Source organism: Epinephelus lanceolatus, chromosome 20 (assembly GCF_041903045.1).
Source record: "Epinephelus lanceolatus isolate andai-2023 chromosome 20, ASM4190304v1, whole genome shotgun sequence".
NCBI lineage: Eukaryota > Metazoa > Chordata > Actinopteri > Perciformes > Serranidae > Epinephelus > Epinephelus lanceolatus.
In genome coordinates this window covers 21758426-21785192 of record NC_135753.1, presented here as the reverse complement: position 1 = coordinate 21785192, position 26767 = coordinate 21758426, and the positions used below count along the sequence as shown (strand labels likewise).

At 42.5% G+C, this 26767-nt stretch overlaps 1 protein-coding gene across 3 annotated transcripts; it reads left to right on the top strand.

Moving 5' to 3' along the window:
• The first annotated feature begins 375 nt into the window (after positions 1-375).
• Positions 376-25130, top strand: pde7a (phosphodiesterase 7A). Of its 3 annotated transcripts, XM_033639048.2 has the most exons (13): positions 376-654; positions 16344-16404; positions 17991-18023; positions 19926-20015; positions 20762-20925; positions 21377-21440; positions 22742-22938; positions 23243-23374; positions 23489-23580; positions 23735-23879; positions 23977-24073; positions 24278-24358; positions 24715-25130. In XM_033639048.2, the coding sequence occupies exons 1-13, from the start codon at positions 517-519 to the stop codon at positions 24984-24986; spliced, it is 1566 nt and encodes a 521-aa protein (XP_033494939.1). In that variant the 5' UTR covers positions 376-516; the 3' UTR covers positions 24987-25130. The 3 variants fall into 3 exon arrangements, with proteins under 3 accessions (XP_033494939.1, XP_033494941.1, XP_033494940.1); XM_033639050.2 differs by lacking the exon at positions 17991-18023 and having other exon boundaries at positions 19929-20015; XM_033639049.2 differs by lacking the exon at positions 17991-18023.
• The last annotated feature ends 1637 nt before the right edge of the window (positions 25131-26767 follow it).

Below are 26767 nucleotides of genomic sequence, written 5' to 3'. Positions count from 1 at the left end.
ATGATATGTTGATGACATTTTTTGGAAGTGGTCGTGCCTTTTGTTTTCATTTCGGGATATGCGATATGCGGATCTGTGAGCGCCACGAAACGCAAATGAGCGGACGTTTTTTTCTGCTTTGAAAATGAGGAAGCGTTTTCATAAAGACCCAGAAAATGGCAAGAAGGTCTCGTCGTCCGTGGGCCCGGATTTGAGTAAAATGAGAAGGAAAGGAGCAAATGCAACAGCAGCATGATTTTTTTCCTACAGAATGACACCAAAGGAGGTAAAACGGTGGAGGTAGAGAAGACGCAGCATCAATGAAGGCGATCTGGACAAGTTTTGAGTCGCTCATAATGAACAGAAATACTTTGCAGCTCGACAGCAGATCGTTTCCACAATATTGAAATATTTTTTCGGCTTTGGGAGATTTTCTAATTCACCACTCATCTATTTTCGCATTGCATTTGTTATCTTTTTCATTATATATTTAGATTTTTTTTATACTTTTGATCCGGATCCAGCCCTGACTATTCAATGGAAGTATGTTATCAGCTGCCGGTTTTGCCTCTAGACAGGCCGGTTCCCAAGCATGTCCTCAGCCGGAGGGGAGCCATTAGTTTCAGCTCCAGCTCTTCTCTCTTCGGGGCTCCTGATCCGAGACAGCTGTCACAGGTAAATCATTAAAAATCCTTAATCTGTATATTGTTTTAACATTTAGTCACAGTCGGGTTGGCTCTGGAAATCTCACAGGCCTTTAAATGAGCACCCTTTTTTAACAAATACATGAATAATCCACAGGAATCTTGCAGGTGGTTGTTGGATATCTAGGCCCTAACACACACAGCAGGCACTCACTTGCACAGACACACAACATTTTCTTATCTCTCAGCTCTCAACCTAAAACCACTTTGCATTTGTGCATGTTGCCCACAGATAAAGGCCCTCTTGGCTTACACTTTAGCCAGCCCTGCCAGCAAGATGCCTTAAGTGTACCAGTTTACTCCTGGGACTTGCTGCATTTGTCAGAAGGAACGTGCCACATTGTTATTTATGTTAACATCCCTTGACACATTGACTTAAGAAACATAAATCATTGAGTCATTCTTGAACTTCCTGCTTTCTCAGAGTCTTGAACTCTTGAAAATGAGTCCCTGGTAAACCTGCCTCTATATTTCTGCTCTGCGGTGAAAGAAGAGAAAAGGGGTCACATTTTGCTCAACTCTCATGTGCATAGAAAAACTGCCACAGCAGTTAAACGCATCTGCAACACATTATCCAAGCATTGAGTCGCTGTTGTGTATAAGCATGTGTATCAGATGATGTACCGTCCACTAGGCCTTTGTCGAGTACACTTGCTTAACTAACTGTAACACACCTGTGCCTGCAACCTCAGCTCAGAGAAGAGTTGCACACCAGGCCACAAGGCAGTGAACTCCTGCCCTGCAGTGTTGCGTTTTTAAAGTAAGCACCCTTACAGTTGCTTCACTAGTTTTGCACAAAAGCAACATGGTGTCCTCTCATCTCTGTAGGTCATGTCCCACCAGTTGGTCATGAACAGAAACTCCCACAGTGTTGCATGGCATTTCCCAACACATTAACTAAGCATTAAGTCACTGTCTTTGACCGTGTGAGCGTCCTCTTCAATGGGCTGTCCATTAGCGCTTTATGCAAGATGCTGCTCCACATAACCACCCATGTGTGTCCGCTTTGAACCTACCACACCATCACAGGCAGCTCCCTCAAAGACTAATGCATAGCCTTGGCTATCAAAGGCCCGCAATGTTGCTCAGTCTCAGTGGTCTTTTTTGTTTTTTGTCGCAAGGTTATTAGCGTTTTTGATAGACGTCATCATGAAATGTTGGATAAGCTAGCTGTACAAGACCTTTCTGTCAATCCATTCACTCCATACGCCATCATCATTCTCTGAATTAGTTAGCAAGAGTTGTAAAACTAATCTGAGGGCCTGCACCTTGGTGGTTCTTGGACATTGCTTCTCAGACCGCAGTCCAAAGCAGGGATCCCTGGAGAGGTCCCAAAACCTCAGAAGCAAAGCCATCTCAGCATAATGCTACACTGCTCATCCTCTGCATACATACACAAGTGTAAAGCTATTGTGTCTCTTGGTTGGATTCACCAGTTGATTTCTCAATTGGGCCAGAGTTTATTTTCAATCGGCAGGTGTGAGCTGTGTTGTTATCGTGCTCCTTTTGTTGTGAAAAAAGGGGTCATTTGCAACAAGCACTGCACTTTGTAGTGTTAAGTCAGTTTGCAGTGAAACAATAATGATCTGCGTCATTTTTGTGGGAAACATTGTTAAATCGCACAAGGTTTACAGACTCTTTTGTGCAAAAACAAGACAGCAACAACAAGGGATTTGGTAATTTAACATAAAGACCTGCTGACATATTCATTTGTCTTTTTTTTTCTTCCGGAACAGTGGCAGAATTGGGTGAACATGCATACATGCATACATGCATACACGCATACGGCAGTGTCACTCAGCCTTTGTCACAGAGCAATTACACTTCTACAAATATTGTGTTTCGGGCCCTATTTATGACCATAAGGGTGCATTTGTCCTTGGTGGCTGCTGTGTTTTTGTGTGTGGTTCCACAGGCCTGTTGTTTGTGGAAGCAGTTCTGGACTACCATTGCAGAAAGAGGCAGTTAGGCATGTGCCTGGGCTCTGTGGGCAGTGGTTTGGCTTGCTGCCAGACTCACAGATGGCCAGAGTCTCAGTCTCTTTTCTTTCTCTGGCTATCTTGTTCCGCTCACTCACAGGCTCCCTCTCTTTCTTTCTCTTTCTCCTCTACCCCCCTCCTCCCCTTCCCTCGCAGATGAAGACATTTCCTCTTGTAAACAGAGGACGAAAGAGTAGGGTCGAAGACACGACAGAGTCTCAGAAGAATATGTCACTCTGTGGTCGTGGAATGCTTATGATTGGGTGTAAATATGCTGCTGAAGAGGCGTTGAAAACAGCAACGGCATTAAATAAATGGGCTCATTTAACTAGTACAATGCCTTTATTGTTTTTATTACAATGCATGTTGGCTGCTTGTTGACTAATTCCTAAAAGTGAGGTGGAAGATGTTTTGAATTTCCCTTGCACATAGTGATGCGTGCTGGTCCTCTCTGCCTTCTCTGGACTGAAGCGTAAACACAGGACTGAGACAGATTAGGTGCAGAATGAAGGGACCAGGAGTACAGGACAAGGAGTAGGACACATTCAAAAGTCATGTGGTTCCCATCTAAACTAGAACAAACATGCACATAAAGTTAGTTTGGCTTCACTGCACACATCTTAGAGATGTTACACATGGCAGTACTGGTGTCTATGCCAAGTGGCTGGCTGGCATGATTTGATACTAGTAACACATTCACAGTAGTCGTGCGGTTTTGATGAGATTGTGTAATTGACATTTTAAAAAAAAGAAAAAAAAAATCCAGCAGAGACACAAAGATCAATTAACAGATGCACAGTATTGATGAGGCCTGAGCAGTCATATGGCTTGTGGTGATAATGGGAGAAAAGCGGCCTAGACTGGAAACACTGATCTGCTTTTAGCCCAGTCCGTCATATCATAGTCAGAGATGTCATCAAGAGTGTGTCGGCCACTGACCCCAGATCGACTCCTTCTCATTTCAGATGTTTAAGGACAGGAGATGATGATAGGCCTGTGTGCGTAAGGGCGGGAGATAGTGCTGCTTGTTTCATCCACACTATGGATGTTTCTGAGTAGAGCATGATAAGAGAATACACCACAGTGCTTATATCTGAGGGAGTTACTTTGTTGATTTTAACTGAACCGATAAGCTTTTTTTTTTACTCTGAGCATTGCCATCTGATTGACGTAGTTTCAGGATGTGGTAAGAATGCTGAAGGAGCTGTTCAGACACTGAGCCTGGTGTTTCACAACCTTTCACAAAAACTTTAACCCTCTCCCTGCCAAATTTGTTGCTTCTGTGAAATTTGGGTGCATAAGCTGGAATGCGTGGTACTGTTTACAAATCGAGGATTTGTATTATTTTGTAAATAAACAGGAGTCAAACCTTACATCCTGTCTTCTTGTATACATACACACTCTCCTTGTTTCTCTGTCTGTCTCTCTGTAAGGGGCCCCTCTTATCACATGACCATTCTGTTTTTGTGCTGCAGTGTCGAGTGCAATCGGCCGTGAGATTGTGGCTCCATACATCAACACACTAACGGACACAATGTCAGGAGCCGGCTGCTGTGGCTGAATAGTAATCATATCTGCTGTATTCCTATAGAAATATGAGATGACCCCATACAGGAAGGGACAGTTTATTTACCACTGTTACTAGTTTTAAACACCACATAGTTGTCCACAGGCGCACTGGTTGTCGGCTTGGGTTTTGTTTGCTCTCCTCAGAAGGTTGAGACTTGCAAGGGGGGAGCATTAAGCTGGCCCAGAGAAGCAATTAGAGCCTGGGGATGATGTTTTAGATGAATGAAATTCCTGCGCAGGGTAGACAGCCAGTGAGAATATGAAGCAAGTCTCACTCTTCCCCCACCCCTTAACTCTACTTGTGTCATAGAGCACTGCCAAAAGCACGTTTATACAAGGCCCCTTTTAAAGCTCTCTGTGTAAAGAGGGCTTAAATCATTTTAAGACACTTTACCCTCCAGTAAAAAAAACATCATTGGTTGCTGACATATTACTGCTCGACAAGCATGTTGCTTTGTTCTTGTTGCTTTGCGGCTACAACACTGCTCCGTCATCCGCCTACTTAGGCACTGAGCCAGTTTACCCCAGGCCTCCCCTCAGTCCAGCAGCCCTCTCTCAAAAACTCACTGCAGCTGGAGTGTGTCAGAGTGGACAGTGTTCTCATAAAACACTTACAACAGGTAGACTCCATCTAGGGCTTTTGTGTATGCTATGGTTTGTGCACACACACACTCACTTTCTCCAAACCTGTCCGCATTTATGGCCTAACACTCAGTTACTGGAATGTGCTGTCCCACACAGCAGAGCGCTGCAAGAGGTCATAACTCAGAAGGAAGCTTTCAGTTTATGAAACCATGCTGAGTCCAGCTGCTTTTATCTTGGGTATTTACGTGTGTGTGCGTGCACTGCTTTGTTTCTGATATGTCAGTTTATGGGAATACTGCCGGCTTCCTCATTTGCTTGGCCCCAGCTGACTCACTGACTGTGCAATAGGCTTCTCCTCAGCCAAAACCCAATTTTAAAGCTACATGATATCATAAAGGCAGGTTTTATATCTGTGTTTGAAACAAGGAAGTGTGAGAATGCTGCACTGTGCACTGGACCGTTGAATACCATTTAAAGGGCGTTGGACTACAATATCAGCTCAATCATAATGCTATGATGACAAGGGAGCATGTTTGTAAAAGCCCCTGAGGTGAATGTGAGTTCTTGCAGCTCAGCCAGTGCTGTTTCATTAAACACACACACACACACACACACACACACACTACATTAGTCTGTCCACTTTAAGCAAACATCATCATCACATGCTGTCAGCATCTGTTTAACCATAAGAGTTAAAAAATGGCAAACATTGAAGACCTGGCGTTACTCACAGTCTGACATGACATGACCTTCTGACCTCAGAAACCTGAATGCTGTGACCCCAGGCAGCGAGACTAAGCCGAGATAAGAAACAGAGCCGTATGTAAACGAGCTCACGTGGAATTGCAGGGAGCACAATGGGCAGACTGTTATGCTAGCAGTAAACTCCAAACAAAACTGAATTTGGTTTGTTCTCAGACCGCTGTGAGCAAACACTGACTGGCTGTAACTCCAGGTGTTCTGTTTAAAGCATTCAAAGCATGTTTCCCTAAAATAAGAACAGAGTTTTCGTTAACTTTGTAAAGATTTGTGGAATTAAACAGAAAAAAGGCCTGTAACCAATGCAGATGACAGAATAAGCTAACGATATTTTTCACCAAAAATACAGCGTGAACAGTTTGGTAAGTTCAGACAATGACATCATTTTACTACTACTTTTACTACTTTACCTAAGGTGATATCTAGTCTCATATCTGCGGGTTTGTGTAAGCACTTACCTGTGTACTAGTGAACCACAACTGTGACTTGATTTGATTATATAACCTTTTCGGAACAATAATGCATGGTCCAATCAGGAGAGGTTTTTAGGCTTGTTGTATTTCTGGATCTTTAAAAGGGTTATCACTGTCCAGGATTTATCAGAAATGGATAGATGATGACTTCATTCCTTAATAGCCCAGTGAGTCAAATTTCACCCTACATTTTGCATGACCCTGAAGGGGAAAAAAGCCTTAGGCCAACAGATTGGTAGAAATTTTAATCCTGGCTCTACCTAGTTTGTTGCCAGAAGCTGTGGGTCAGATGCAAACTGGCAACCAGCACGGCTCAGCAGTGAAGCCAAAGCAAAAGTCTCTAAAGCTGTAATTTCTCTAATAACCACTAGACGCCAAGAACTCTGTATTAAACTTATTGGAAAAATCCAACTGTGTCTACCATGCAAAGATAATGCATTTTTCACCAGTGACTGTATACAGATGGATATCATGACTGCCCCCCAAAATGAAGCCAAAACATCACCAGCTGGTAGCTGGCTGCAGTATACATCATAAACCCGCCCCCTCCATGTAAGCAAATGGGACATGGGCCAAACTAGGGATGTAAATGTTTGCATATTAATCGGTTAACTGCCAAGAATATATTTGACTGGTTACAGCTTAGTTTTGCTCCTCCTGAGTTTACTGCGCTGCACACCACCCGAGTCAAGTAGAAGCTATCTTGCTAGCAGCGCCGCTCATTTGATGATTACCGCTAGTAACGGCATCCTGACCCAACAGCATTGCTTTGGAAACATTGTGCCCACCCTCCGGTCTCCCCCCAGGTCACTCCAGTGAGAAAGCACCTCAATTTTGAAACGCAAAACTCCCTTTAGCATTGTTGACTATCAATGTTAGCTCATTTACCAATGTTAGCAGTGTCAACACAGCTAGTGGTGCTAATGTAGTTGACAATGCTGACAGGGTTTTGGGGCTCAAACTTCGAGGCAAGCTGGGGGGAGACCGGAGGGTATACACAGTCTGCATGTGTTCAGATGTTAACGTGGCTGGCTGGCTGTCAGCAAAGCCAACAGAAAATAAAAGAAAAGGCAAAACATTTAAATGTGTGCTAATGTAGGTGGATAATTGAAGAGCAGCTGTTTGTGAGTAAAAGCAATCTTTATACCCAGTATACTGAAGGTTAAGTTTCACTTTCACAGCGTCTGGCATTGTGCTGCTCCATCTGTGGAGCAAATAACCAAATGGCGCTCCTAATGTAGGCCCAGGTCAAAAATTAGAAAATCAAAATGTGGCGGCAGATGTTTTAATTGTTGCAGCCCACCACAGAATAAATGAATGTGGGGAAAACCCTGCATTTACATTAGAAAGCATTCAAATTTCACCACCCTTAAATGGATAGCGCTTTATAATGCAGCCCTAATCTTCACTGAGGCAATTGAGCGCCGGACTAAAAGGAAAAGCCTCTTCTATTTCATGTCTTCTTTTTTTTTTTTTTCTTAAAAATTAACCGGTACTGGGTAATGGGTGTTGTCCTATCAAAAGCAAAATAAACTAAAGCTGACATCCCTAGGTCAAAGAAAAAAAAATCAAAGCACTCCTCAATTAACTTTTTCATAAAGATGGTTTCTGACATTTTAGGTACTTCTTCTCACGCTGGTGCATGTTCAAGTGTTTATTTTTCTGTTTATGTTTATGCTCATGGTCAAAGGTGCTGCTTGCATTTGGGTGTGACGGGTGTAGGGGCGGGATATTGATACCATGGCTCCACTTCTAGATCGCTACCGCACAGACTTCAAATAAAGCCAAATGCACAAAAGGGCAGCACCCGTATCCAGGATATTTTGGCTTCATTTTTGCATCATTGGGAGAAGTGGAGATACAGTGTCTATCTTTACATAGTGTATGATTTTTCTTGTCTTTTCAGTTCTTAAAACAAAGTACAAGTATCAAACAAGTATCAACCTATTGATAATGTTTCGGGTGTTTTATCTGTTTTTCTTCATTCGGTGCCAGATTGCGTAGGCTGTGACCAACCATGATCAGAACCCATGATATGGGCACTGTATCAATCAATCAATCAATTTTATTTATAAAGCCCAATATCACAAATCACAATTTGCCTCACAGGGCTTTACAGCATACGACATCCCTCTGTCCTTATGACCCTCACAGCGGATAAGGAAAAACTCCCCAAAAAAAAAACCTTTAACGGGGAAAAAAAAACAGTAGAAACCTCAGGAAGAGCAACTGAGGAGGGATCCCTCTTCCAGGACGGACAGACGTGCAATAGATGTCGTACAGAACAGATCAGCATAATAAATTAACAGTAATCCATATGACACAATGAGAGAGAGAGAGAGAGAGAGAGAGAGATGCAGGTAATGACAGTAGCTTACAACAACATTAATGAAAGTAATGATATTATAGTTATAGTTCTGGCTACTGTGGTACAATATGTTGAAAGTATGTATTAATGTCTGACAGTATACTTGGGTGACAATAGTCATATGTGTATAATAACAGTAGAAGTATGACTAATGACTAATGATGGCAGCAGCAGCAGGAGGTATCTGGCAGGACCACGGCAGCAGCACAACCACACACGTCACGCTGTCCAGGCACCGCTGCGGTATGAGTTAATCTGAGAGACAGTGGAGCACAAAGGCTCCGGAGAAGAAGCCGAGTTAGTGACATCCAGAATGGCCGAGTTAGCAAGATGCAGTAATAAGATGAGAGAGAGAGAGAGAGAGAGGGAGAGAGAGGGAGCCCGGTGTATTATAGGGGGGTCCTCCGGCAGACTAGGCCTAAGTCAGCCTAACTAGGGGCTGGTACAGGGCAAGCCTGAGCCAGCCCTAACTATAAGCTTTATCAAAGAGGAAAGTCTTAAGTCTAGTCTTAAATGTGGAGACGGTGTCTGCCTCCCGGACCATAACAGGAAGATGATTCCACAGGAGAGGATCCGGATAGCTGAAGGCTCTAGCTCCTGATCTACTTTTGGAGACTTTAGGGACCACGAGTAACCCTGCGTTCTCAGAGCGCAGTGTTCTGGTGGGATAATATGGCACTATGAGCTCTCTAAGATATGACGGAGCTTGACCATTTAGAGCTTTATAAGTTAACAGTAGGATTTTAAATTCACTTCGGGATTTTACAGGGAGCCAGTGCAGAGAAGCTAAAACAGGAAAAATATGATCTCGTTTCTTAGTTCCTGTTAGTACACGTGCTGCTGCATTCTGAATTAGCTGGAGAGTTTTTAAGGACTTACTAGAGCTACCTGATAATAGAGAGTTACAGTAGTCCAGCCTTGAGGTAACAAAAGCGTGGACCAATTTTTCTGCATCTTTTCGGGTCAGGATAGGCCTAATTTTCGCAATATTACGCAGATGAAAAAATGCAGTCCGTGAGGTTTGCTTTAAATGAGAATTAAAAGACAAATCTTGATCAAATATTACTCCGAGGTTTCTTACGGTAGTGCTAGAGGCCAGAGCAATGCCATCTAGAGAAACTATGTCATCAGATAAAGAGTCTCTGAGTTGTTTGGGGCCAAGAACAATAACTTCAGTTTTGTCTGAATTTAACATCAGGAAATTGGTGCTCATCCAATTTTTTATGTCTTTAAGGCAGTTATGGAGTTTAGTTAATTGATTACTTTCTTCTGGCTTCATCGATAAATACAACTGTGTATCATCCGCATAACAATGGAAATTTATAGAGTGATTTCTAATGATGTTACCTAAAGGAAGCATATATAGAGTAAATAGGATTGGTCCGAGTACAGAACCTTGCGGAACTCCAAAACAAACTTTGGTACGTAAGGATGATTCATTACAAATGTCAACAAATTGAAAACGATCAGATAAATAAGATTTAAACCAGCTTAGTGCTGAACCTTTTAGGCCAATTAAGTGATCCAGTCTCTGCAGTAGAATTTGATGGTCAATTGTGTCAAACGCCGCACTAAGATCTAATAAAACAAGAACAGAGACGAGTCCTTTGTCTGAAGAAATCAGAAGGTCATTTGTAATTTTAACTAGTGCTGTCTCAGTGCTATGATGCACTCTAAATCCTGACTGAAATTCCTCAAATAAATTATTATCCTGGAGAAAGTCACACAGCTGGTCTGCGACTACTTTCTCAAGGATCTTTGACATAAAGGGAAGATTAGATATTGGTCTATAGTTGGCTAACACCTCTGGATCCAAGGTGGGCTTTTTTAGGAGAGGTTTAATTACAGCTACCTTAAAAGACTGTGGTACATAGCCTGTTAATAGGGATATATTGATCATATTTAATATATGAGTGTTAACTAAAGGAAAGACCTCCTTAAGTAGCCTAGTTGGGATGGGGTCTAAGAGACACGTTGATGATTTAGATGAAGAAATCACTGCGGTCAATTCTTGAAGAGAAATTGGGGAGAAGCAATCTAAATATATATTAGATTCTACAGCTGTGTTTGAGGTTAGATAGGTAGGCCTACCATCTGAGGGCACTCATGTTTGCAGTTGGAGGGTTGAGATTTACCTTTGACAGTGCTTAGTGCCAGTACCTCTTTGTCTTGCTCAATGTAGGCGTGGAACACAGATTAAAAAGCTAAAAAAAAAAATATTCCCAAATCTTTTTATCAAACAAAGGAGCTAGCAGTCAATCACTACTCTCAGTAACCAAATCAGTACTCATGCAGCTGCTTAATAGTTTAAGAAGTACTTGACTGCTGGAAAGATGGCTTTTTAATAAACCTAGGATGTCTATGCAGTAGAAAGATGCAAATACTTTTTAAAATGGTGCTATAGAACCAGAGAAAACAGAGACAAGGACACTTTTGGTTAAGAGGGAGAAAACCTACAACTACCAGAGTGCACTGTGCTGCACCAGACCAATGAACGCTCCCGCTGCTGCGTGATGTAATGTGAACACTTCCGTTTGAAACAGTGGCAAGAAACAATCTGATAATACAGTTAAACAGAAAGCTGAAACATGTTTCTGAAAACATTCGAAGCTAGACATAGGCAACTGGGTAACAGAATCTTGGATCAGCATTGACTAGTTTTACTGGTTGATCTCAGTGTTTTCGGCCTCCATTTTCACTATGCACGAAACAGTATGGCGCCCACTTCATGTTCAGTCTCATTATTACAGCTAAACACAGCGCTAAAATATGTTTCTAAAAACACTGTAGCCATGAAATAGGCAGTGCAGTAACATAATCTTGATATATATTCGATCAGCACTGCCTAGTTTTGCCGTTTGATCGGATTTTGGTTAGGGATGCACCGAATATTCGGTAACCGAATATATTCGGCCGAATATTGCAAAAAAAAACCCACACATTCGGTAATCAGTGGAATAAGTGAAAAGCAAGGCCGAATAATAGCGGTGTGTTTTGATGACGCAATCAAACAGCGTGCGGTGACGGACGGAGTAAAATGTCGGCAGTGTGGCGATATTTTACTCCGTCCGTCACTGCACTCGCATTTGCGACTAAAAATAGTTTTGTGCAGGCAAAATAAATCATTCAGCACGCTGTGTGAGTACAGATTTCAACCAGCAGCAGAAACGAAACGGCAAATCCCGCCAGTTGTGGGTTGAACGGGGGTCACAGACACGGACAGGAATACGTATTCCTGTCAAATACGGCGGCGCATGATAACCGCTTACCGGGGACGGAGAAGTCTGGCTCCAGGTGAATAACTTTTTGTCATGACTGCCCAAAAGTACCTGAACAGCCGAGCCATGGCGGCACACAGTATGTGGCGTATCAGAGGAGAAACGAGCCGTTCACATTTCTCTTTGTGGCAGGTAACGGTCCACAAACCTCACTGCACTTAGGGACTGTTCTTTACTTATGAAGGGATGTGTCAGGGGAGGAGGGTGGCTGGTTGAATTTTATTTTATTTATTTATTTTATTTTGATCCCCCCTATGTTAATCACTTATTGATGCTGTTTTTGAAGTATGAATAAGTCAGTAAGTAATTTATTCAATTGAAATATCATTGATGTACTATAGAAAAGAGATTTATCTTTTTATAAATGACAAAAGGCACATCTGCCTCATTTTTGCTGTGGTATCCTGATACTACTCAGAACCGTGATACTTTCATTGGTATCGTACCATGGGTCCCAATTTTGGTACCGTGACAACACTAATCTGGAGGGGGTTCATCTGCAAAAACTAATGAAAAACTAAAAAACGGCATTCGGTATTCGGTACTCGGTATTCGGCCAAGCATTTAATATTATTCAGCTTCGGCTTCGGACACAAATTTTCATTTCGGTGCATCCCTAATTTTGGTCCGAGTTTGAGAAAGAAGGGTGGGTCAGTGTCTTGATCTGCGTCTGTACTCCTGTAGTTGGAGCAACAGCCCAGGAGCCAGCAAAACTCTACTAGATGATGTAAATTGTGTCATGCAGCAGAGTTTCGCCAGGGGGCAAGGAGGGATTTCCAGGCACTGGTCAGATGGAGGGAAGTTGACCACAGTTAATTTACTCATGCTACCCATATTGTTTTGATATAAAGCTGGTTGAAAATTTCCTTTCCGTGACATTAAGTTGAAGTCCTGCCTTTGACATCCTGCATCTCTCTCTCTGTCCCTTATTTCTCCTCACACTCAGCTGTGAAGCATGAATGCCAAAACACAGACATTTCAACTGGGCTTAAGTTCATTTCGGACCATGACCGGACCATGGGTTTATGGTTTTGTGTGTGTTGGCACCACAAGGTGTGGCAGGGGTGTGTGTTGTGGACTGACCATTTCAAGGGTAAAACCTGACTTTCTCCTCCGTTCACAGCGGGAATGTGACATTGACAAAGTGTTTGCGCTGCCGCCTCCTTCTTACCAGCTCACAAGGGAGCACATGCCAATGTCCACTTAAGTGCCAAGTGGTGGCTGGCCCTGTGTGTGTGTGTATCTGTGTGTATGTGTGTGTGTGCAGCAAGCTCTGGCCAAAAGGTTTGTTTGGGCAAGTGTTGGCAGGGCTGGTCACTCTTCCATTCCCAGCCCTAGAGCCAGTATTATACAGTTCCCACGCATGTTACAGCTGATACCAACCCCTTACACACACACACACACACACACACACACACAGCCAATGCATATATACACACAATCTATAATATTCACACTAACCACTGGTGCTGTGTGTAAACACAGAGGCCTGTTGACACTAAAATACAGCTTTGCAGATTACCCACCCTGAGTCAAGCTGTTTGCTAGCCGGTAAAATATTAGCTTTGGATTGGCGGCTGTCATGAGCTTAGAGGACAGACAGTGTCAGGTGTGTATGTGTGTGTGTGGAGGAGATTCACAGTAATCCCGAGGATATGAAGTAATGAGTATACAAGCATGCACATTTGTGTTTGCATGTGTTTGCGGTGGGGCCAGTTGATGGTTGTCATGAAATGGCCAGTCACGCAGGCACCCTGTGGAATGGGTAACCCTAGACGAGGGTAGCCCCAGCAGGGAGAGTAGACAGTTGGCCCTGAGGGGGGCGAGGATGTGTGGAGTGCATAGAGAGGTGAGACAACGCCTCAGTGTAGCCTGGAGCAGCTGTCTGTCGACAGAGCAAATATGCAGATACCACACTCGTACCTGCTCCAGCTACCACTGTAGTGCTCTGCTGCTGCGGCTGCCTCCTGGTGATGGATACTGTTGGCAATGGATGGAGTTGTAGACACAAGTAAAGATAAAGCAGACAACTTTATTTGCTGGGCTCTTCATCCATATTTTGGCAGCTTGTTCGCCTTCAACAGAAGCACCCAAATATAACACTGTATTATTTCACAGTAGGCCAGTGGTAACTGTGACTCCAGAAAACTAAAGAAAATGTTTGTTTCTTGTTTTGTTTTTTGTTTATACCCCAAAACCACGTTTGAGCCCATATGTCAAAAGATGTAAATGCAGTACTGAAAACTTTTGGTGCACGCTGAGCCAGTATAAACAATTGACTTATTTGGAACGTGCACTTCTGATGCTTCAAATCTTTTACCCAAGCTTGACTCAAAAGTATTTTAAAGAAGCAGTAACGGTGTAAAAGTTCTGATCTCAGAACAGCACTTTCCATTAGTTAACCACAGTCTTGAGTGTTCAGTGACCGTACAAGCCGAAAAAATGGCACACCAGTTTGATTTTGTGCAGTAGTGCAGATTCAGCTGATTTGCTTGGACTTGAGGTCCGAAATTAAGACCAGACAAGTGCTAAATGCGGATAGAGTTTCTGTCTGGCTTGTAATTGTTTGTACCAAGATAGTCATGTCATAAAAAAAAAACATGCTGAGATTCGCTGCTGCATTTTGGTGTCACTTCCAGGTTAGCTGCTCATGTCCTGTCAGTATTGGAGTTTGAGGCACACACATACCACCACACATGCATACACCAGACATATGTTTTACGTGTGTTGCACTGTGAAACTAACCATCTTGAATGCTCACTAGTATGCCTCACTGTTTACTGTATGGAACTATCACTTGCCGCCGTCTGCTGCTGCTGGCGAATATGAAGCAGAGGGTCGTAAGTCACACCCGTATTTATGAAGGGAATAAAATAATTACATGGAGGCTTTGTAGTGTGAACCAAGAAGGTAAACTCGTCATTACCTCCCACATTGTCATTGGTAGCAGATTACAGCTTCAATCCTTCCATTGTTACCTTTCACAATAAAAGCCCTATAAAAGCCCCATAGAAGCCTTTGTACCAGAGGGAACTTGGTCACACACTGAGGCTATGGTGATGAGTTCGATATAGTAAAATAATTTTGCGTAACATTTTGCTCTGACTTCTTTGTGACATAAAAATGGCCATATTTTAGTAAAATATCCTTGGTCAGTGGATTTTTTCATCTTTGCTGGTGAGTCAAAAAGTAAATTTAGGACACTGCTTGAGCTGCTAGGAGAATCATTTTGGCAAATTTCCATCAGGTTTGGTATCTGTGCCTTTCCACGCTTTGAACAACCATGATCACAACCTGTAAAGCAGTTACGGTTGCAACTGTATTTTGGTAGCAGAGTTGTGACACAGGATATAGATGATGACCAGTTTGCATAGAATCGTAGCTGTCGGGGCCTCTCCTCATACTGGAAGCATTCTCAAGGCATTGCCTGAATCCCAACACAATGGCACTGTATACAAAGTAGTTTAAGTGGTTGATGCTGTCACTTGAGGTGATAAGTCCAATGATTTACTCATCAGTTTTCCATCAACATAGCCTATTGTTCCCAAACACAAACAGTAGCAGGACACCAACAACTACAGTCCTCTCCTGTTCACTCTCCATATTGCACAAGGCATGCTTACTCTGTCTTTGCCGTGCATTCGGTCAGTTCTTATTTTTCCGTGCTTTTTGTTGTTTCCTTAGCACATATTGTGTTTGAAAAAATCAGCATGAAACATCCAAATTTAGATTTAGGTAAACATTGATTGAATCAACTGTAGCTGCTTCTTAGAAAAAGTCCTCTTGTGATGCGGCTGTCAGAAGTGTTGAGATCATTAGATTGATCTTGCAAAGGAAAAAAAAAGTAAACTCAAAGATGTGATACAGGTGAATAGATTGTTACGATAATATATCAAATACTCTGACACTGCAGAATGGTATTGACTTGTCAAGGGTTGATGGGCCACATCTGCCCTGGTTATTAGTTTTACTAAATCCAATTCAAATTCAAATTCATTCAAATTGCATTCACCTGCTGACGTCAGATCGGGGAAGTCATTTTTTTTTTTCACTCTATACATTTTAATCTTTGTGCGTTTTACCTTTGTCTTGAGACGGACTTTGAAAGGGAAGTCAAAATGTTACAGAAAACTTATCAGGAGGGTGGAGAAAATTTTTTTTGGATGGGACCCAAAGCAATTTCACTTAATGGGAAACTGTTTGTGTGCGTGTGTGTGTGTGTGTGTGTGTGTGTGTGTCTACATAACACGTGCTTTTCTCACATGACTGATAGCAGTGGTGTAAGAGCCGTATCAGGCTGATGATATGGAGCTGGAACATATTTATCAGTGTGGCAGTTTGCACACACACTCACTCTCACACTTACACACTCTCTCTCTCTCTCTCTCTCTCTCTCTCTCTCTCTCTCTCTCTCACACACTCACACTCACACACACACACACACACACGCACACGCACACACAGTAGATTAGAACCAAAATAGCAACATTATGTTGTGTTTTTGAGGTGTGTGTATAGGGGACATGTAGTTATGATACCACCCACATCAATTCTGGGACCTATGATGTCATTGTAATAATATAATTTGAAACATTGTATTGGTATAAACGTTAGACAAATGTTGATGATGTTTCTTTGTGTTTGTTCAGAGACGAGGGGCCATTTCCTATGACAGCTCTGACCAGACAGCACTGTACATTCGTATGCTAGGTAAGTGTTTCCCCACTCTCAGTCCGTACACACACACACACACACACACACACACACACACACACACACACACACACACACACACACACCAGGCATTTTCAGTTGACACACACACATACACACACTTTCCATACATCAATAGGTTTATCTCCTACATGGCCATGTTAATTTCTTTATACACAATGGCTTTTAATGCAGTGAGATGGAAAATGGATGGACAGAAATGCATGTAGAGATTAAGAAGAAATGGGGACGCCCTAGAGTGCATGTCCACTCATTTCCCAGCATTTTGGTTAATCTCTCAATCTGAATAGGCTTAGACTGTGTGTATATGTGGTGTTGAGTGTCTTTGAAGTTTGATCAGGTTTGCTAAGAGTACAGAATTTCATTTTAACCCTCAACGGACAAAGGGTTCATTAGCAGAGTGTGTTTTTTTAGTGTTTATGTGTCTGCGTGTATATACTGCATGTGTGTATGTCTATTTGCCCATTGCTTCCCTCAGCAACCCTAAGCGGGATAAGCAGTTTAGAAAATGGATGAGAGGACGGAGGGCTCATAGCTCTGCCAGGCAGATGGAGTCAAATGCATCTAGGAAGCAGCCAGAGAAGCTTCCTAATCAATAAGGCTATTGAGGATAATGGTGCGATTAGAGTCTGGGTGGACCCCTGACTTCAGTCTACCCCACACAGATGTGCCCTTGCATGCGTTTGGCTGGTACGGAGCTCACAGCGAAAAAGAAAGAGAGAAAGTGTTATCCTGTCAGTGTCGTTCATACGTAGATATCAGATTGCTGCTGTGAAGCACGGTGAGTAGGCAGGGAGCATTAAACAGCAGGGGCAGTTTAGGGCTTACTGAATGCTTTGTTGAAATCCTGTTTACTATAGCTTTCACGTAATATTGCTATACACTGTTTCTCTTAAGCTTGATAATGCCCATGACTCGACTGCTGCCACGTGCTTCTAGTCACAGTAACAGTGATTTATCGAGCTCACTGAAGGAGCTTTAGCTTTTTAATCATTTTACTTGGCCAAGTATGATGGCAGTCTCATACGTCACCCGCATAAAGCATCTGTGTCTGTAGATTTTATATTAAATTGAGTGTGAGGAGAGGCACGCTAATGCAGACTGGTGTTTGCCTGGGCCAAGGTTCAGTCTGCCAAGTTAATGCTGATGTGCTTTCAAATAGCAGGACTCAGAGCTTTCGCCGCATCAGTTATAATGACATGACCTACATCCACCCCAGAGTGCCAGCACTAATGCACCGCAGGGGAAACATGGACCCCATGACTCTGAAAACACACTAATCACACAGGCACTCACACACGTGCCGAGCCTTAGCACATGCATCTGCAGATGTGACAGATGTATATACATGTGGGCACACACACATACACGCACACTCACTGCCTAGGAGTGCATGAATGTAGTGTTTTTTTAAGTCCTCATTTATGTTTTGCATGTCAAATGCCACTGATACGGTTTCACTCTCCACATTCATACCAACAACTTTACAAGCAGCTTTTCAAAATAATGTTGAGCGCCATTATGCCTTGAATTGTAATTCTTAGTTTTTGGTATTTTGATAGGAGCTTGTGTAGTATTCAAACAGCTGTTTGCAAGTAAGTAACATGCTGGTTGGTGGAACACACCTGTGTGACTGCTTTGATTTTAATTCTAATGCACATACGACACAATCAGAAGTGCCATGCTGGAAACATACCATTGCACTGTTTAGCACCTTGATGAGTATACTGCCATATAGAGTCTTGCCGCATATAGAGTGTTGCCTGGAACGACACACTAGCATTTTATTGCATCAGTGTCATAGCACCATCCTGTCACCTCACTACGCTCTCACTGCTCCTGACTGCAGTCTACAAGCAGGCCGGCCGCCGTCCTTTTGGTCCGAGTCTGGAGCCTGTTCCTGTTCCTCTGCCTGACTACTAAAAACAGTCATAGATGTACTATAGCTCCCTCTCAGTGGCTCTGAGTACTAATAGTAGAGCAGAATGTCCTGACATGGCATTGCATGCTCAGCTGTTTGATTGACTTGTCTGTCCACTGAATTTTCTCTTCTGGGATGTGAGAGTGTGTGTTTGTGTGTGACTGTGCTCGCACATGGATAGTATACATCAGATTTGGGTCAAATAGTATTTACAAAATCACATCTTTTGCTTGTTTCAGTTTGCTTGGAAACAATGATGAGTTTTACCACATTTTGACATTAGAGTTGAAGTCCTGCCTCACTTTCAGTGCTTGGTATGAGACAGACTATTTCCTAATTATCATGAAAAGCTGGAACATGATGGTCAGTAGGCCCTCCAGTCGCCCTCAGTATTGCCTGTTGTGTTTACATGCGGGTTTGTTTACATAAGGATGTCACCAACATGATGCCAGAATAAACATTGTAAGACTTGGGAGCATCGATTCTCCCTTTTTCTACTTGCGTGAGTCAGAAAGAAAATAAAACACTTCAAAGATGGTGCAGCGTAGCTTACTGGTAGCCTGCAGCTGCATTTTGGAGTGGAAGAGTCATAGTCCTGATAGTCGTTAGCTTGCCAACCTCCACAAATGAGGTAAAAAGTCCATCATTTGTATTTTTACCTTGCCAGCACACCGGCCCGGTTATTGAGGTAACTGTGGCGTTCCGGGGGGCTTCGCTAGCTTATCACAAGAGGCATCACTTGTTTTAGTTTCTGTTGACCACATTTTGTATCAGGTCTCAAACCGAGTAATTTTTGGCTACTTCTATAAAGATAAGATAAAGCTAAGATAATTTTTAATTATAATTATTTCTGGAACAAAATATATTGTCCAGCAACAGAGTGATCGTTACAGGCCTAGTCAGTTAAAAAAAAAAGGATGTATTATTTTGTTAGCATTTAACAACTACAGCTCCCATGAGACTTTGACAGTGATTCTTCTGGGTAAGAATCAAGAGATATATTGCTGTTGAATTCGAACAAATATCTTCAAAATGAGGTATAACTCAAAAAATATGTATTCATTTAGCACTTTACAGTTACAAAACATTTTAAATTAAGGGCATTTAGCACGAAATATCAAATATGCGGGATGCTAACAAACAGAAAAGCAACAAAATACAATTTATAAAACCGAAATAACATCAACAAAAATAGCAGTCAAAAAAAGGAGGATATTAGTGAATTGTAGATTCTTGTTTAGCTTAGGATATTGCTAAAAAAAAGAATCACTTTAAGGTTTTTAGAAGAACTGATGATAAAAACCCTCTGTGATGGGATATATACTGTCCAGCTGTGGCTAGTGGAACAGAGGCAGGATTTCAGCTGTGTTGGGACTTGTACATATATTCGCAATTGTCTTATTATAGTGCTCTGTTCATTGTCCTGTGGTAAAGCTCACCCTTGTGGCACTTAAGCAAGATCAATTCCAGTATAAAATCAAAAAAGATTTGTAAATACTACTTAGCTCAGCACATTCAGACACATTTCTTTTCAAGCAACATGAATCTTGAGGAAATAAGTGCTGATTTCTTCTAGGAGATGTGAGAGTGAGAAGTCAGGTTGGATTTGAACCGGAACGAAGAAGCTCCCACCCATACCTGTGCATCGACTTCCGAACTCTTCACAGTGAGTATGAATCACAGTCCATTACCTTGACTCGCTGGCCTCTTTGATAACGAGACATTATCACATTGTTGGTTCCTCTCCAGCAGGACAGATGTTTGTGAGCTGCTTTCATGCAGTATTTCACATGATGATAAAGACCAAGGTGTGTCTTGGTGTAAACCATGTGAAAGGCTTTTTATCAAAGCGCTGTGAGTGGATGTGTGATTAATAAGCACTTTCATACTCATTGAAACCTTTTAGAAAACATCAAACAGTTAAAGAGAAGCATTGTGTGTGTTGACATTTTGACCCAAAAGTAATCCTACCTCATGCTGACGTGTTTCCGGATCGCAGCCATGGTTTATTCAGACACAGTGCTCTTCTGTGTGTGCGTGTATGTGTGTGTGAGAGAGAGAGAGAGAGAGAGTGTGTGTGTGTGTGTGTGTGTGTGTGTGTGTGTGTGTGTGTGTGTGTGTGTGTGTGAGTGAGTGAGAGAGAGAGAGAGAGAGAGTGTGTGTGTGAGAGAGACCACTGACAAAGCATGTCTGCTGTGTGATCCCAGACGAAAGGCTTATGAGTGGGCGGCTGTGTCAGCAGCGACTGTTTGTATATCTCCGTGTTGGTGTCAGATCCCCACCGACTTTGTGCAACCCAAATGATTCTCAGAGCCTAATGAGCTCGTAAAATAAACATTTACCCAAACAAGTTATATTTTACATATTACATCTTTTGTCAATGTTTGTGCATGTGTGTCTGTGTGTGTGTAGCACGGCTGGGCTATGGGTCCACGTCAACAAGCTTTGCTCCTGAGAGGAGGGTCCACAGACTGCTCAGCTTCCAGAGGTACCTGCACTCATCCCGTCTGCTGCGGGGAGTCCCCCAGCAGATCCCCCTCCACATCCTGGATGAAGACTACACTGGACAGGCCAGAGTATGACACCTAGCTTTATTCATTTCATTTATTTGTATTCTTTTTTTACTTTTGTGTTTCAAGACACATCATCTCACGTACATATTCCGATCTTACATCTACAAAGCACGCACAAAAAGTAAAAAGGAAGAAAAGAACATGAAACTCAAAGTAAAACCAACACCTCAAGTGAACTGTTCACACAAGAAACTACCAAATATTTGCAGATTATCTCGATAAAGAGCTTTTTCTTTTTTCTCCCAGGCTTTCTCAAGGTAACCATATTCACCATATGTGAACAGCCATCTCAGTCTTTGTTCATCCACCACATCCACAAAATCAATACCTGTTTTTATCTTACCAAACAAAGTATCACACAGTTCACATTAATTTATATAATGATATGATAATAAGACTTTTTTGTCAGACTTCACATCACTAATGTGGTGCTTCTCTTTTCCCTTTTTCGTAGTGCATGCTGGAAAAAGTCGGGAACTGGAATTTTGACATTTTCCTCTTCGATAGGTTGACGAACGGTACGTAAAATATGGTCTGAAACACTGCTGAAGTTTTCTTTCGCATTGCACCTGGTCATGTACAAAGCTCAATACATTTTGGCACGACTTCAGTGAAGTCATGACAAAACTTGTCGGATTCGCTTTTCTATTAGACCCACAGATTTGCCTACTGGGGAACATTAGTGCTTCTTTACAGAACTTTCAAAAGAGGTTTTTGGAAATAGCTTTGAGCATTGCCAGGAGGTGCATAGTGGTGACGTGGAAGTCTGATTCCCATCTTCCCATAGCCAGGTGGTTTTTGGAAATGAACAGCTGCACTTGAAAAGATCACGTACACTCTAAGAAATGAATACAACACCTTGCTGAAATTTTGGCAGCCCTACTTGACCTATATTGATACTTTACCAACACCTCTATCAGATTTGTCATAAAGAGGATACCAGATTGATACACCGTTGGTCTTCTGATTGAGCCACGATTATTTATATTGCCTCTTATTTTATGTTGTATTAATTTATTTTTCTTGATTGTTACCTACTCTTTTTAAGCTAGGTCCTCTTTTGGTTTGTATGCATTAAACCAGCCTTAGATTCAATGTGTTACCAATGGTGCCATCTATTGGATGCCAGCCGACAGAGGATTTACTGAGTGAATATTACCTCTATAATTGAATCATTGAATTTTATTTTGTATTTAGGCGTCAGTTGCCTCTTGAAGAGGATGCGAAAATATGTTGTTAATTTTCCAACACAGCTGTTATGGGAGTTTGATGACAGTCGTCAAAGAGCAGCAGCAGCTCTTCATTTTGAACCAACATTCAGCAGTCATTAAAGGAACCATAATGAATTAACTAATACATATTTCTGCACTGACAGGATTCTCAGTAAATAAGAGCAAGATACTGTGTGTTGTACTATGAATACGAGGTGTGACTCAGATCAGAAATGACCTAAGAAAAGTATGTTCTTGGTTATTATTATGATTGTCATTTATCTGTCTTGATGTATACTGTGTAACTCAAAACAGGAGATAGGAAAAGGGATGGCAAGAAATAACAGCCGCAGTGCTTAAGGTAGAAAAAGGATCACAAAATTAAGTAATTATGGGAAGTGGAGAAGGGGCATTTGAGGCAGGCTCAGAGAAAGTGGATGTACCAATAAAGTTACAAAACAGAAAATAACTCCTGCAATGCACGGAGCATAGCAGATTGTACGTTGCATCAATTTCTGACGGTACAATTTCACATTTAAGTACAGGCAAAAAGAGATACACAAACACGATTAAAGCAGAACATTCACTCTTATTGTCTTCTCATTCAGGAAATAGCCTGATCACCCTGACCTTCCACCTGCTGAACCAGTACGGCCTGGTGGAGCTCTTCCAGCTCGACATGGTCAAACTCTGGAGGTTCCTCGTCATGGTCCAGGAGGACTACCACAGCGACAACCCCTACCACAACGCTGTCCACGCTGCAGATGTCACACAGGCCATGTACTGCTACCTGCGAGAACCAATGGTGAGACATGAAAAGCTGCACGAGCGTCAGTGTAGACTGAATCACTGTGACGTCATACAGCCACGCCCAGGTTGACAATTGGCAGTTGATTTCAATTGTGGAGATATATGAAATTAGCAAATTTATTTCTGTTCTCATTTTCAGCCCTAACTTTTGAAGATTTACAGTTAAACATAGTGGTCTGACCTATCTCATTGTGATTCGGTCTATGAAATTTTCAGATCTGAAAGTGTTTCACTGTAGGAGTATTTGTATTTTAATGATCAGTCATCATAATTGTTGTGCCATTGTCTTGTGAATGCAGCTTGCCAAGTCTCTGACCTCCTGTGACATCCTACTGGGACTTCTAGCAGCCGCCACACATGACCTGGACCATCCTGGGGTCAACCAGCCTTTCCTCATTAAGACTGACCACTATCTAGCTACACTCTACAGGGTAAAACCACTAAACAGTCAATCTTTAGTCTGCCAGAACTTACCTATAAATGTACTGAAGTTAAACTAATGCGTCTATGCACATTTTCTTTTCCCTTTCCTTTGTACCGAGCAGAATACCTCAGTTCTGGAAAACCACCACTGGAAGTCAGCAGTGGGCCTGCTCAGAGAGACTGGGCTGTTCTCCCATCTGCCTGCTGAGGACAGGTCAGTCTGACACTGAAATGATGCTCAGCGTGCCAAGAAAACTCCAATTGAAGTTATTTCAAAAGACTTCTCTGCTGAGCTCACAGAGAAAATGGCATCAGATGCCTCAGCCAGTGCTAAACAATCTGATCATCTCATCTCTCTGACCCCTCAGCCTCAACATGGAGAGGGAGTTGGGCTCCTTAATCCTGGCCACGGACATCAGCAGACAGAATGAGTACCTGTCTAGGTTTCGCAGGCACCTGGACCAGGATAACCTGTGCTTGAGCAACGCCAGCCACCGTCACTTCATCCTGCAGGTCGGTTACCTCCTCTGTCACATAAACGCACACAACTTACGCATCTCTGTGGCAAAGGTGCGGGCTCTTAATTTGTTTTTACTCCCGCCCTGTACAGATGGCTCTGAAGTGTGCAGATATCTGTAACCCCTGCAGACCCTGGGAGCTGAGCAAACAGTGGAGTGAGAAAGTGACAGAGGAGTTCTTCCAGCAAGGTTATCATCTTTTCTGCTGCCTGCTGTTATATTGTTTGTCATTCTCCTTCGGTTATTTAGTTTGCTCTTTTCTTTGGTCCCACTACAGCTCCTTCTTTGTTCACTCTGTGTTCATTCTCTGTAACAAAGTCATTCTGTAATAGTTGAACATATAATGCCCTGAAATAGCTCATATATTAATTCTATGATGTGAAACTCTTTTAGGAGACATTGAGAAGAAGCACAAACTTGAAGTCAGCCCACTTTGTGACAGAGGGATCAACACAGTTGGCAACATTCAGATCGGTAAGTAGCTGTGTTGCATACAAAGAAATAGAGAGTAGAGAGAACATTGGGCAGTTTGCCGTGGTCATTTGACACGTACAAAAGAAAATGGTTATTGCTTTTAGTTGTCATGTCACAACACACGTCAGTGAGGCTGAAAGTCAGTTTGTTTATACGGAAGTTAGCCTACTACAATAACGGCAATAGTACACATAAAAATGGCCGCTGCTCTGATGCTCCTGCTATGTTCATTTGAGTGGGAATGGCTGTTTCATCTCTATTTCTGTGGTTGTGTATTTGTTGTATAAAGTTTTCACCTAAAACTTGTGCCTAATCTGCAGCCCCAATCTGTGTCTGTTGACTCTTCTCCCCCTTAGGCTTCATGACATACGTGGCAGAGCCGCTCTTCGCAGAGTGGGCCCGTTTCTCCGACACACGTCTGTCCCAGACCATGCTAGGCCACATGGGGCTGAACAAGGCCAGCTGGGGTGGCCTACAGCAGGAACAAACCTCTGAGGAGGCGGAACCAAGCGCAGCCGGCACAGACACAGAAGACGCCGACGCCGCCACTCGAAGAGACAGCAACACAGCTACAGCCACAGGAGGAACCAGCTCCAAAGAAATACCTCAGGGAAGCAGAGAATCCTGACACTCCTCGTGTGCCCTTTCACCTCAACCTCCCAAACCCCGGCCTCAGGGCCGCATCACACACACTGGGGGCCGGGTGGGGCACGCAACGGCCTGCAGCCCTGCTGCTGCCCCACCTGATCCTAACACCTTGTTTATGTTTTGTTGCTTTTGCCTCTCATCTTGATAAACCACTGATTTTATTTAATTTATTTAATTTTTAATTCCTCTTTTTTGGCATAGAGCAATACATAGATACCTCATTTGGCTACTGCTGTATTTTCTTTTATTTGCTTTGTTTTATTTATTTGTCCACTGTAGTTTTGGCATTACTGACTGAACACACCACTTTCTTTTTTTGTTGATGAACCTTAAGGGGAAAGCAGTATACAAACTGAAGAAGACATTTTTCTGGTATTTTTGAAGTGCCATTTGAAAACAAAGATTTGAAGAATGATCTGAACTGACTGAGACAACTGGAGTATTCAGACATGAGACCCTCCTGAGACTTTAAAGTAATGCCGTGTTGCATTTGTATTGAAGATTCTTCCTCATGTAAAAACAAAAAAAAAATGTGACAAGCCCAGTCCTTTTGCTGCCTCTACGAAGACTGTTTACGCATCTCCGTGTTTGTTGTTTCTTTCCCTTGAACTGAAGTGAATCATGTCGGCTCCACGGTTTGCCTTCGAAGCACAGATGTGAAGAACCACTTGTTTGAACTGTCATCCCACTGTTGAAGCCATGAGCAGAACCTTATTCAAACACACCAGATGCCATAAGTAACTCCACCTGTGCTACAACGTGTTTTTGCACTCCCAAATAAAGACGGTGTTGGATGTGCAGCTTCATCTCCATGACATCTCCAAGAGACCCTGAAGGTATTGTAGACATTGGTCCTTTTCTGATGATGTTTCCGAATCTTCCAGTGCTGGTTGAACTCGGGGTAGCTTCCCTCCCAGACTGGAGATCAGTTACTCACTGCACATGCATCTCACCTGGAACTCCAATCCACGCAACTCGACTTGCTCAGGGTTTTGCCAGTCTCTTATCAAGAGGGAGAGGGGGAGGGGGTGACTGCGGATGATGCAGGGTTGTTTTTTTCCTGGCTAGGCTCTACTGAAAGAGACTCTCCCTCTCCGCAGAATGTCTCTCAGCCACATGCAACCTAAAGGACTGCTTGATTGATGCCTTATAACTATGCACAAACTATGCTAAGTGACCAAACCAGCTCCTGTTCCCATCAAGTGCATGGTGTGCTTGTCTTTGAATGCACTGTCCGATCCCTTTGCCTTTTTGTTGTGAGGAACAACTCCAGCTGTCTTTTTTTGTACGGAAACAAAATGGTCGAGTGACTTTTGAACATTCCATTTCTTTGTGTTTGGTTTGTCTACTTTGATTCTGTATAGTGGCACAAAATTGTGTTTGTGTTTAAACATTTTGAAAGATAACAGGTGCTTTTCTTACTTTAGCTGATTTGTATTTTGCTGTAAGTGCTGTAAGACTGTTGATAAAACTGTTTACAATTTGTTGCGACAGCCATTTTTGGGAAGACTTCGGTGTCGAGCCAGATTTTGTAAAGGCTTTGCTGTATTGACCTTTTTGATACATGCCTGTTGCAGTTACAATTTGAATAATAAAACCTGTTGTTGACAAAAGTCTCTTTGACTTTCACACGTTTAAAGCAGGTAGTTCGACACTCTAGTCCAGCGGTTCTCACAACAGCAAGGCAACATTTTAAAGGTTCCATGTCGTAAAAAGTCAGATTCCCATGTCTTTTTTTAAGGTCCAGTATGTAGGATAGAG